The sequence below is a fragment of the Ricinus communis genome, chromosome 8, assembly GCF_019578655.1.
Source record: "Ricinus communis isolate WT05 ecotype wild-type chromosome 8, ASM1957865v1, whole genome shotgun sequence".
NCBI lineage: Eukaryota > Viridiplantae > Streptophyta > Magnoliopsida > Malpighiales > Euphorbiaceae > Ricinus > Ricinus communis.
In genome coordinates this window covers 17,030,185-17,042,923 of record NC_063263.1, presented here as the reverse complement: position 1 = coordinate 17,042,923, position 12,739 = coordinate 17,030,185, and the positions used below count along the sequence as shown (strand labels likewise).

The window sequence follows — 12,739 nt, the reverse complement described above, 5'->3', positions numbered from 1 at the left end:
ATATGTGCATATATATATATAGGACGGTTGAATTGTACTGTTGTTGCTACTATTCTGTAATAGGCTTAGAACCCACCTGTCAATTCTGCTCTCTCTAGACTTAAAGATGTTCTGTTGTGGATATGTCTTTCACTCATGAAAGTCCCTTTAATTTTTTTCTTTTATGTGGGTACACTTGCTCATGAAAGTGAAAGATTGATGCTATCTTCTCCATATCTTTAATAAGACAGTTGGCTTTAGACATCAGTACTGTATCACGACTAGGTAAATTTCCAAGCAGAACGCAACAGGGAGAAAATTTCATTCGTATAAAAAGAAAATTACAGCATGAAAAAGCTAGTAGAATGTACATTATACATTGTTTAGTTACATAAAATGGTAGGCACCTATTCACATAACATATACGAAAGAAACAGTATTCATGTTCTACAGTCGTTGGATCGAGTACTTGTTCTTAGGCCTATAGCTCTTCGAGTATTCCTACATGTAGTATTCATGTTAATGAAAGAAGAATCTCTTGCTTGATCCGGTTGGTGTTGAACTCCATCGTTTTCAGATTCATCACATTGTCAAGTATCCTCAACACTAGTATCAGAACCTTCAATACCATTATCACCAGCATATGATGCCGCATCAAACTCGCCCAGAAAAATTTCCGATTTCAATTGCAAATGAGGACTGAACCGGAGACTGAAAAAATAATGCTGACATCACATGAGTCATGAGTTGGTGATTGGGATAATTGAAAATAAAAGACTCTGAAAGGTGACATTGAAAATGTAACAGGGTGAGGCTGAAATGACCTTAAAATAGGTCTAGTCCATGGTGGAAAATAGACCTAATGAGGTAAAGCTTGGTATTAAAAATGTAGATTCAGGAGTCTGCATGAAGGTGTCTGGATCTATAATTGGATCCAGCCAACATGGCATAGGAAAATATGGACTCCAGAAGACTGCTACTGGTGAAGGAGGTATCCTCTGGGACAGAAGCACATAGCGCAACGAATACGACAAGTACATCCCTAGGCTTATTGCATTAACAATGTGGTGGCTGCTCAGAAGTAATATTTATGTTCTCTATATCTGCTGATAATGGAGCAAGAGCTAATCATTGTAATATGCTCAAGTACATAGACCTATTCATAAATAATCAAAACAATATTAAATTAATATGTATTAAATAAAAGTTGATAATAAATAGCTAGGATCAGTTGTTGCAGTGCATCAATAAGAGCATTTACATGTAACACGATTGTACTATTCTATGTATTCTGAATAGTAAAAGGACTCATTTAATTATTTCCTTGTTGATACCATATAGTCAAAGAATAAGAGATGTAAACAATCTATAAAGGTTAAGGTTCAACCAACAATGTGGTTAATTCTAGTCATATCAGTATTGATTGGTCTTCAACCCAATTCTATTAATTAGCTCTACACTCTCTCATTCATTTAACTATCACCTTAATCAAATCAATTTAATTTTATTATAGTTGCAATCCAATGAGTTCTGTTATAAAATAGTATACCAAAAATATTCTGTTGTAAAATAGTATACCAAAAATAAACTGCAAGATGTACCCGAGCGTCACAATGAATTGTTTCAATGTCTGCTCCAACAGGTATGCTGGTAAAGTTATTGTGCAACCAGGGCAAGTCTTAATTGTGGCATGTGAGCCTATAATAAATTTTGGAGCAGGCGCAACCCTTGGACGGCATAGTCCGCTTATATTTAGTACACTCAATTAATATATCACAATCCATATGAAGTTGGGTCAGAATGGCTACATTCTGTAGCACTTGACTTTCCATCTCTTGACAAGCGAGTAAGAAGCTGCTTCTAAAATTTCTATTAAACCAATCTATAAGAATTACTTCACCTCAATACACCGAGCAATTACTTGTCCATCCCAAGACTTTTTGTACATGTTTATTACAATTTTTTTTTTTTTTAGTATTTAATTAACTATGTTTTGAAATGCGTCTAGTATATGTCCTTCATTATTTAATACCAAAACTAAGAGAATATATATATATATAAGTCTATAAACTTCTATAATTTGTTATCTATTAGATTTTTGCAATACTTGTTCTGAAATCAAAATATTAAACAGTATATAACTAAACAAAAGAAATACTAACATACGATTTCCATTCAATAATATTTAAAATTCTCATACCAGCCGTAACATCCTATCTTTAAATACAGGTCATATTTATGGAACGAATTAGATTACGAACCCAATGTCAACGTGTAAATGCCAAAGTACATGCAATCGCAGTTCAAGAAATCGAGTTGAAACTGTTTATTCAGAATTTGATTCATCACATCCAAGTTGTTCAGTACTTAAATATAAGAGATGTTTCAAGGGTTAAACTCTTTCCCAGAGCAACAAGCAGGACAGCACCACGTTCAAGCGTGAAAGCCTTTATATCTTTCTTTTTCTTATCCTCTTGTTATTACGATGAAAAAGTGGAAACAAAATTTGGATTTTAAAAAATTATTAGATCGGACCTTTATCCATCATTATCAACATATGTAAGTCGATGTTTTCTCAACACCACCTCAAACTGCACTACCACGCAGCCCCAGGAGAGTTCGGCTGCTCACGATTTTGCCTATTGTAAAAAAAGATGCAAACATAAACTAAAATTACCGGCCAATTTTCCATTCTTGGTTTTTTTTAACAGCTAACAAGATATGGAAAAAAGAATATCCCTAAGAGAAAACATGTTCCGAGTTCATGCACTCACATCACAAGCTCCAGGAGGCATGAAATTGACAGCAACATCTTAAATAACATGCACATCATCGGATGGCATAAGAAAAACTCTAATCCGTGAACCCAAACTATTGTATCCTTGGAAACCAAGACGACAAGCGAGATACTAATCCTGTTTATTGCTCATCTCCAACCATTATCGGCCTGAATTCATAGAAGTCAATCTAGTGCTTAACTACTAGACAAGGATGAGAAAAGGAAGAGCGCCACAATGAAACCCCAAACTATTAAAAGACACTTCTTGAATAATGTGTATCAGCTACTGGAAAATTACCAACACGGAAGCATACTGCAGTAAACTCATGTCAATTCTCCAAACTTTGTTCATATGAACTATAGAGGCAGGAGGCAGTGTAAAACTCACCCAAACAAATGACAATAAAATGAAAAGTGAGAAGGTTTCAAACATCATCTATTTAGTTGTGAGAGTAGCAACCAAAATTTACTCTTTCCTATAATAAGGAATAAAACACTCACTTATCCGTCTGGAGGATCAATCAACCTGCCAGTTTGACAATATACAGCTTATCATAATACAATCTTCAAATCCTATGTAGATCCTTCACCTGCAGAAAAAAGGGAAAAAAAAAAAGAACATGAAAGGACGTTAACAAATGAAATGAAACAGGCATCATGGACAAGCAGATGCTTCACCCCATCACACCATTTCCAAATTATCATGTAACTAGCATTTTATGAGCAATTACAACTAAAATAAAGCTCAGTACTATTTTGTATGCAATAACTACACTACTAGCCATATTCTAACCAAATAAGGTTGCATCAGAACTTGCAGATATCAACAACTGCACGATAAAGTCTCAATTTCCATCATTGAAAACATTCAACCTATACAATTGACAGCTTCAATAGAAGCTCAACATCTTACAGAAACACAATTGAAGTGGGGCATTGTGATGAATGATCACAAGAAAATCCAACCAAAATTTTGATAACCAACTTTTATGATACAATTTCTTTTGATCTAAACTATAACTTGAAGATCTACAAAAGGTATGGACAGAAAATACAAATGTACATTATTACCTGCTGCCTTCAAGACCCCGATTTTCGGGAGCTTATCCTTCATCAGGCTGCTCAAAGAGACCAGTAATGAGTCAGTCCCATCAGTCAGTACAAGGCCACATAACTGCATATATGTCACTCGTGCTTCTCAGTTAACCATATCTAGCTGATTAAAATTTTCCACGCCATCAAGGTTTACATCTCAAATGTTCTGTTATACAAGTCTCCTGAATTTGGCATCCTAAACTTTGAATCTTCATACCCAGCACTATAGAATTTGTTCAACCCTAACCTCTCATTACGAAGATATTCTGCCACACCTAGATTGTTTGCACCCTGAAGCTCATTCCAGCCATCCCAGTGCCCATTTGACATGAGCCCATTCCTAGAATGCTGAAGGGACATTTGCATAAAAGGAGATAAATTACCCATTTGTGATTGGTCCACAAGCCTCGAAGAAATTCCATAACAATCGTTAAGAGAAGAAAAGTTATCCCCAATGTCAGCGTATCTCAAGTTCTGATGTGGTGAGAGAGATCTTTGCATCAACAGCTGAAGTCGTGGGTCATTCTCAAATGCACTTAACTGTTGGGGGAAATTTGATCTCATGTCCAAACCCTGAGTGTTAAGCCCACCTTGAAGTCTCCCTTTACCAACTGCCAAAATTGCAGGATCCATGAATTCAATATCCCCACTGCTACTAATATTTCCAGGTGGGGCTGCTTGATATGGATTTCTTAGCAAGGAAGAAGAGTCGAGCAAATGACCCCCTATATAAAGAGAAGACTTGAGATGACCATGATGCAGGAACAAGAATCACTATGAACAATCTGAATGGTAGATCAAAGACTTACCAGACATAGTATCAAAAATCTGGTCCATCCTTTCATGAGAAGAGAAGCCTGGAGGTGGAGCTCGGTTAGGCACAGAGAACCCAGGTGGGGCAGAAATTTGAGTTCTTGCAACTCCTAAATGACAAAGATGAAGTCCAGTCAGTCTACCCACAAAATTAAGAATCAGTCTATGAAAATAATGCAGCAAGAAAATGAAAGTATCCACATAATACCAAAAAAAAAAAAAAAAACTTTGGCACACTGCCTAAGATGAATGAAAGGAAACTCCAAAGAAAACCATCTGCAGATCTGAGTAAGATGCAAAGCATATGAGCAACCAAGCTCAGGTAAAATAAAAATAGCCCCAACATTCAAAGGCCCCTTTTTCCCATTAGCAAGAAGAATCCTGATGTGAGTACATGCAACTAAGAGATTACAATTAATCATTGTTTACACCATATTCAAGATTATAAGCTAGCCAATGGAAATGAAATGGAGAAGCCCAACACATATTTCCTCTTTCCCAGCTCATACACACATGCATTTATCGATTAGGAGCTAAGAAAACTGCATTGAGAGCCTCATCTTTTTAGGTCCCTAATTAATTGGCACAATTGTCAGTTATTAGAGGTCAAAAAGTCGCATTTATTTTTGTTTCACCTTTGGCCTGCTTGCAACCAATTCCTAAAGGGCCAAAAAACTATAAGGAGCCACTAATCAGACTATATCTACCATCAATTGAATGTCCTCTACTTTTTGAACTACAAGTCCAGTCCCCGTGGTGGATCACAAGCTGGCATAACATTCTAAAGAAATCCAGATCCATAAGTCTCCAGCAATAAGAGAGCAACAATTATAAATAAAATGCGAAATTGTTAAATGTGTGACACAATGATAACTCAAGATTTCAGGCACAGCAATTTTAAGTTCATTATCTACAAAGATCTGCATAAATTCACTCTCAAAGGCAAAAACAAGATTCTCTTTTGCCTCTTTAAGGGAGGCAAAGCTAAAACATAATGGAAAGGCTTATAATTAAATCAAATTGCTCACTGTTGCATCCCAAAGATACATTATAATCAAAAATTAAAAAAGGATACAAGACAAGGGTACATAAGACTATGCAGTATGTGTAAAGTTGATACCATTATCAAATTAGTTACAAAGAGTTAAAGAATACCTAGGCAGTAAATCATAATGCAGCAAGCCCATGTAAAAGCAAATTATAAACCAATTTCCAGAAGGATAAAAACCATAACATAGAAGTCAATAAATACTACCATCTTTAAATAAAACAAATATCTATTAACAGCAAATGTTACTGCAATATTAAGGTCCAGGATGATATTTTTGTAATTAGAGAATGAGAATGGGAATTACCCTATTCCCATTTAGTATCATCTTAGCAAGAGCCATTACATATATAAGAACTCAATTAGTGCAAACAATTAATCCCGGTTTTTCCAATTTCAAGTTATTCAAGACAATCAATGGTGAAAATGGGTTCTTTTCTCATTCCTATAACTTAGAAACATAAATCAAGAACATATCTTGGAATAGTCCAGCAGGTAAATACTCACCAGAAGACTTACTAGAAGAAAAAACTGAAGAGCCATTGACAAAAGCTTCAGATTCATCAAAATTACTGGAAGAGAAACCGTTTCCCACCTCAAATTTATCTAAGTAAGCCAGTCTACTTTCAGAAAAATCCTGACCAAATGGAAGGTTCTTTTGCAGCTGCCCGAAAACATTGAAAGATGTATCGGCGTCAACTCCTTGATTTCTCGATTCCTCCTGCCTTGCAAAAGAGAACCTCGACTGATGGTTATTTTGACCTTTCCAAGAACTTGATATTTTGAGAGAATTGGACTGTTTATCAGTTTCACCCAGCAATTTTGCCAAATGCTGAGGCGAAGTTAATGATTCATCCCATGAATCAAGATCTAGAGATAATATATTTGAAATTATGCTGTTCTCACCCGCATCTAAGGAAGTAACATCACCCTGTAATCTTCCCATAGGCTTCCTTTCCACTTCATTTGAAAGACAGGAGTGCTCCATGTTTCTATTTAAACCAGCAGAACTGCTTATAAGTTTCTGAGGGTATCCATTTGCTATTACAGTATGACTAGATGCATTCAGAAGTGTTCGATCACCAACTCTATTATCTAGAAATATAGGGTCAGCATTTACACTAACACCACCAAAAGGCTCATTAAGTTGAAGGGAATGAGACCTAGAATGACTTGGAACATGCAGTGAATTAGCTGAATTGGGCAGATAACTTGTGCGGCTCACAACTTCTGGATCTTTGAGTCTCTGATTATCAAATGATATTATATCTTCCTCAACTTCGGACACAGTATCCGTAGCTGTTTGAATTTGTGGATCTGTTGTCCAATCAGACTGATCTCGAGGACCGGAGGTTTTCTCTATTGCTGGTGAAGGTAAGGGTTCTCCATATTGATCAGCAAATGGTTGCTGTAACCCTGGACTCCCAGGCAATTTCATAATACTGTGATCTGTAAGTGAACTACTAGTTCTAGTTATACCAGAAACTTCACTTGTAACATTATCATCAACCTTTAGTGATGCCATATCAATTGCAGCAACCCCCCGCTTTTCACTAGAAGGCACTGTATGAACAAAAGAGTCTGTACCATTTGACACCAAAGATGAGCCCCATTCATCATGCTTAGATGTTGGACTGGAAGACTGATTACTTAAAGTTACAGTAGCAGTATCACTATCATCATCTGCAGCTGGTTTTTCTAGTATAGTGGCTCGAAAATCTACATCAACATTCTGTTTTGCAGGTTTCAAAGGATCTGATTTGATTTTACCATTAATAGGTTGGCCGTCGTCACCCCAAGGTGTCCTTTTTACAACATCACTATGTAATGTAGAAGCCTGACATGAGCTTGTAACTGCTAATGAGAATGCAAATGGGCCATTAATAGTGTCTGACTTAAGCTTAGTAGATCCATTTGAAGATGTAGAACTAGCAGCTTGTGGCTGGTTAGTAGCACGTGTGCCCCTGGTAAACAAATCAAGTAACAAATGCTGTCACTTCTAAAAATAAAAAGAGCTAGGTCCAAATCTCAGTAGTTTGGCATACCATGAGGCTGCAGCAGGAAGAGCAAGAGATCTACCCGAGCTTCCATTTGGAGGTGAGCTTTTAGATGTACTGGTTGTAGTCTGCAAGATAAATAAAAATAGAGGCAGCCACACTAATATATCAGTGTTGTCCTAAATGCACAAATCATGTCAGTCTAATAGTGTTCTTTTGTAAGATCCCTGTTCAAATCCGGTTGCATTGATTTTAAAAGATCAGTGAAGTCTTACATTTGAAGTAATTTTTACTATGGGTTTTGGTGCAGAAGCAGAGCCATTGCAGCTATAATCATCTAAAGGTGGAGGCAGCATACTCCCTGCACGCCGCTGCATGTTATTTGTGGCACCGGTAATTTGTTGCACTCTACTCCTTCAACACCATCATGAGCGAATTAATTATCCAACGGAAAGAAAAATACAAAAGCATCTACATGATATAATACCAAACATCAACATTGAGCTAAACATGGATATAGAAGTTTGAAAGAGCAGTCAACATGCAATAAAAAATTAATACATTTTAAATTTCATTACACTAATGTCAACTTCTAAAACCCAGAGCAGGGAGCATACTATCATTTAAAGCGAAAAATATGCATCATTAATTTGACTGAGCTTTAAGTAGATGATCATGTTTTAAAATTTTATCATTCTAACTTCCACATGGAGTTTTTCAAAGGGAATGGAAATTACGGACTATTAAGAGAAGAAATCTAAAAAAACTATCCTTCAGCACCCCTTTAACAAAGGTTGATCTGTTTGAAATTTAAAAACAAAAAGTTGAGGATTTCTGCATACTTAGTTCAGATCATTCAATGATGTCACCAATTGAATAAAAATTTACCTGGTGAATGCTGATATTATCTCATCTTTTGTAAAGCTATCTTCTTGCGAACCAATCTCATGCAAGTATAAACAATCTGGATTGGTGCAGGGCTGGCATCAACCAAAGCTTATTCTCAATTAAGATATATTCCATTTATTGGTTTTCTACTAGCATCAAATAAAATGCAATTCATAAGTCCAATGGGAAAAAAGTTATATCATAGAACATACCACATTTCTTAGCCATGCATGACAATACTTTGTGGTCCCAAAGCATGCCCTGCAATTGAAAAAATTATTAGTTCATGTGCAAGATATTATGGACAAAGAATGTCACATATATAAAGATGGACATACTTTAAAGATCTACTATCCAACACAAACCCATGTACAGACTGGATACAGCGAATCGCTTCTTCCTCCTTGGAGTAAGTTATATACCTACAGACAGAAATTAAAAAGATTTTAAACTAATAAAAGATTAACTATTTGAGCAAAAAAATTCAAATAGTCTTGAGCTGGTTGGTAAAATTAAATCAACAAAAAGAAAAAGAAATCATTACCACTTCAAACAATGTATAAAATGCAATAGAAAACTTCCTAACTGCTGCTACTCTCCTCAGCAATCAGAAGCATCAGCAATTTAAGATAATGCGGGAAGTGTACTGTTTTAATTAAATAAATAATATAAGTACTTATACTTACACACTACAAGTATTGTTAGGAAACTGTTGAATGACACCAGTTCCTGTTCGAGACATGGACACCTTTTGGACTTTCCCATATTGGCCAAAGTACTCTTTACGCTGAAGAAGCTGCTCAAAATTCACAAGAGACTCGGTCAACAACTAATTTGCATGTAGGCATGGAGAGAGATCAAAAGACGAACTCAGCAAGTGATACAAGTAGTAAAATACATCTTCATCTGCCAGGTTAAGAGGTAGCCCAACTATGTATACAAGGTTCCGCTGGATCACCCTCACGCTGCCTAGCTGCTTCCTTCCTTCAGATGACTTTGTCTTTGCCTTCTGTGATTTCTTTCGCTCAATATGGATTTCAGCCATTCTTTAAAGCAGAGTTATTTATAATGAGAAAAGGAAAGATAGATATTGAAGTGATGTAGTAATATTGAAAAAAATAGACATCAATCACATGGTTAATTCCAAAACAACCTCTCACAGTTTGCAGCCATCCCTACTATCTTCTCCTTGTCGTAAGGGACCCTACACGCTGGGCACCGCCCCTCTGTATCTTCTTTTGCTGCCATTTCCAATATCTGATGCCAGCACCAAACACATATCTACAATAAAGCAGAGAAAGATTCACCAACGACATCAATGCATGACTTTATATTAGTCGTGAGAGATGAAAGTACTCAAATAAATATGTGCTGATAATTAACAAATTACAGCATACGAAAAACAACGAAGGAAACATAAGCTGTAGAATGGTATATTCTTCCTCATTTATTCTCTCAAAGTAAGTCTAACAGTTAATAGCAAAAGAGGCTGAAATTGTGCAAGTACACTTTTTAATAAAAGAGTACAACAATCTAGCCAGTGCAAGAAAGATTGCACATTTTACTACTGCAGGATTAACAATGTCCAATATCTGGCCAACATGACACCAGGAACAATATAGAAATTGTTATATATGCAATGATAGACAATGATTACCCTAGACTACACTGTACATTACTAAGAGATAAGAAATAGTGTCACGTACCTCATAACCACATTTGCAAGGCTTCAATTGTTGATCAGTCAAGTCCATCTCCTCTGTGCAGAGTGGACAGATCCTGTCTCCTTCGTCGCTCATGGTTGAGCTGAAAACAACATTTGCAAAAGAAATATATAAGCAATATTTAGAAAAAGAGCCCCACACTGGAAATTGTTTCCGAGAATTATACAACACATATCAGCATTTATTTAAAAAAAAAAAAAAAAAAACACCACTCGGCTAAGAACTGATTGATAAACTTTTAAAAAGACCAGAACAACTTATCCAAAAATTTTAAGACAAAACTCAAACAGCAACCAGATAAACATATCCAATATATATTCAAATACCGGTGCCACATTATCACAACCAACTCAAAACAAACGTTTATTACATCAAAGTTAATAAAAACGCACCTAATATAGCAAAAATTCCCAATCCAATCAAACTCGAAATTGTCTACACAAAAATCTCGAATCAAACCCTAAGCTATCCACCATTACATCAAACACGAAAAAGAAAATCAATTATTAAACACCAAACGGAAAAAGAAAGAAATTGACCTAACAACAAAATCACAGATCAAGAAAATTATTTCACATAAAATCAAACAGACTAAAAATTAAAACCTAATTATCGAAATCGGTTGGCATGCAAAAGCGAAATCATCAAAATCTGAACAAATCTGACAAAACAAATAAATGGATTGGAATCAATCAAAAATTAGGGATCCTGAAAATAAGGCAGAGATCGAGGGGTACGATTGGAAACCAAAAATAAATTAGGGCTTTATAATATATTTTAAAGGACTTACAGTTTCGAGATCGAGAATACAGATACAGGGAGAGAGAGCGAGATTGAGGTAATAGAGAAACGCGATATCTAGAGAGAGAGAGAGAGGGAAGAGAAAATAAAACCACAAACGATGCCTTTTAAAGGAGAGAGAGAAATGTTTGTTTAGAGAGAGAAAGGGCTATTTCTTCTTCTTCTGCTTCTCGTTTGTGTGTTGTGTTTGTTTGTTTGGATGGCTTTTTTGGCTGCTGGCTTTCTCTTAACTCTGCGTCGCTGTCTTCTTTGTCATTTAAATATTATATTTTATTACCCTTTGATTTCTTTTTATTTACCGATACTACCTACCCTCCGAGTTAGAGGAAACTTCTTTTGTATGAGGGATTCTCTCCGGTTTAGGTTTCTTATGTGGCAGGTTCAACCGACTGACGCGTGGATGGTTTTGGTGATCCGACGGTTAATGATTGACCTATTTATCAGTGGGCCAGGTAAGATTGAATGATTTGCTTTTTTGAATCGGATGGTTGGTATTAGTTTTAGTATTGTTTTTATTTTCGTTCACATAACTATTTCCTTTGATGTGAAGTTGTTTCATTTTCATACAAATCTCATCTACAAAATAATGAGATTTGAGTTTCTTTTTTTGACAAGCAATAATATAAGGATATTGTCATTTGAAAATAATACTCAACCAAACTAAAAAATTAATAAAAAAAACTGAAGTGATAGTCATATTTTTACTTATAATAATTAGAGCCTTAATTCTAATTTTTCTTTTCATCATTCATCAATGCTATTAGAAGTTTATTACATTTTGAAATAGCTGTTGTTTAATATATTTTGTAGTTTATTATAGTCTATTAAATTAAGAAAAGAAACAAGATGTCGTTTACTAAAACCATTGACCCCTAAATAATGAAAACTATTTATAAAAATATTTATTGGTTGGAAAGTATAGGAATATCCAAAACCAGAAAGTAAAAGAAGTTCTGAATATATGGAAATAAATTGATGGTTTGTTAAAAAAAAAAAAGTGAAATAGATGAATTTATTAATAATTCTATTTCTTATGCATAAATATTAAATTATGGTTCACCATAATAAAAAAAAAAGGTAAAATATTATAACTCCTCGAGATTTAGTGAAATATATAATTCAACCTCTTCAAATTAAAAATATATTATGACACCTACTATATTTAACATAATACATGCTTCTACCCTTTTATTAAAAATTATTGCTAATGACTAATAAAATGACCATTAAATTTTGATATAAGTATATATTATAAAAGAATAAAAAAACTTTAACTAAAAAAAGAATCAAATTAACCATGAAAGAATTCATGAGCAAAAACAATGGACGATATTCTAAAAAATTATTTAAACAATAGAATATCCAACAATCTCAGTTCCATAATTTTGTATAATTATACATATAATTTAACTTTACAACTTTTAATAACACCAAAAAAAAAAATGCAATCCAACACCGACCCAATAGCAAAATCTATCATTTGATCTAAAAAATTTTAAAAGAAATGGAAAGCAATAACTTCAAAAACAAAGAGGTTCTTAGTAACATTAATATCCACATCACAACTAGTGATTTTTAAGGGTGCATTGGCTTGTTGATGTTAAAGAAAGACCCA

General features: G+C 34.8%; 1 protein-coding gene across 8 annotated transcripts; it reads right to left on the bottom strand.

Moving 5' to 3' along the window:
• Positions 1 to 269: 269 nt before the first annotated feature.
• On the bottom strand, positions 270 to 11,369 carry LOC107262139 (dentin sialophosphoprotein). Of its 8 annotated transcripts, none has more exons than XM_048377639.1 (16): positions 11,114 to 11,369; positions 10,306 to 10,405; positions 9,753 to 9,880; positions 9,498 to 9,645; positions 9,286 to 9,395; positions 8,938 to 9,021; positions 8,812 to 8,860; positions 8,600 to 8,691; positions 7,987 to 8,125; positions 7,760 to 7,839; positions 6,222 to 7,678; positions 4,663 to 4,776; positions 3,830 to 4,578; positions 3,260 to 3,348; positions 804 to 1,135; positions 270 to 704 (listed from the first exon to the last, which is right to left on the bottom strand). In XM_048377639.1, exons 2-13 carry the CDS (start codon positions 10,396 to 10,398, stop codon positions 4,004 to 4,006), a joined length of 3,069 nt encoding a protein of 1,022 aa, XP_048233596.1. In that variant the 5' UTR covers positions 10,399 to 10,405; positions 11,114 to 11,369; the 3' UTR covers positions 270 to 704; positions 804 to 1,135; positions 3,260 to 3,348; positions 3,830 to 4,003. The 8 variants fall into 8 exon arrangements, with proteins under 8 accessions (XP_048233596.1, XP_048233595.1, XP_048233597.1 ...); XM_048377638.1 differs by having other exon boundaries at positions 270 to 690; XM_048377640.1 differs by lacking the exon at positions 804 to 1,135 and having other exon boundaries at positions 270 to 690.
• Between the last annotated feature and the right edge of the window lie 1,370 nt (positions 11,370 to 12,739).

Coding starts and splice junctions, on each gene's coding strand:
- LOC107262139 (XM_048377639.1), bottom strand. CDS start 10,398: ATGAGCGACGAAGGAGACAGGATCTGTCCACTCTGCACAGAGGAGATG. Junction 8,692..8,811: donor ATGCATGGCTAAGAAATGTG/GTATGTTCTATG, acceptor GGTTGATGCCAG/CCCTGCACCAATCCAGATTG. Junction 8,126..8,599: donor ATAATATCAGCATTCACCAG/GTAAATTTTTAT, acceptor ATGGTGTTGAAG/GAGTAGAGTGCAACAAATTA.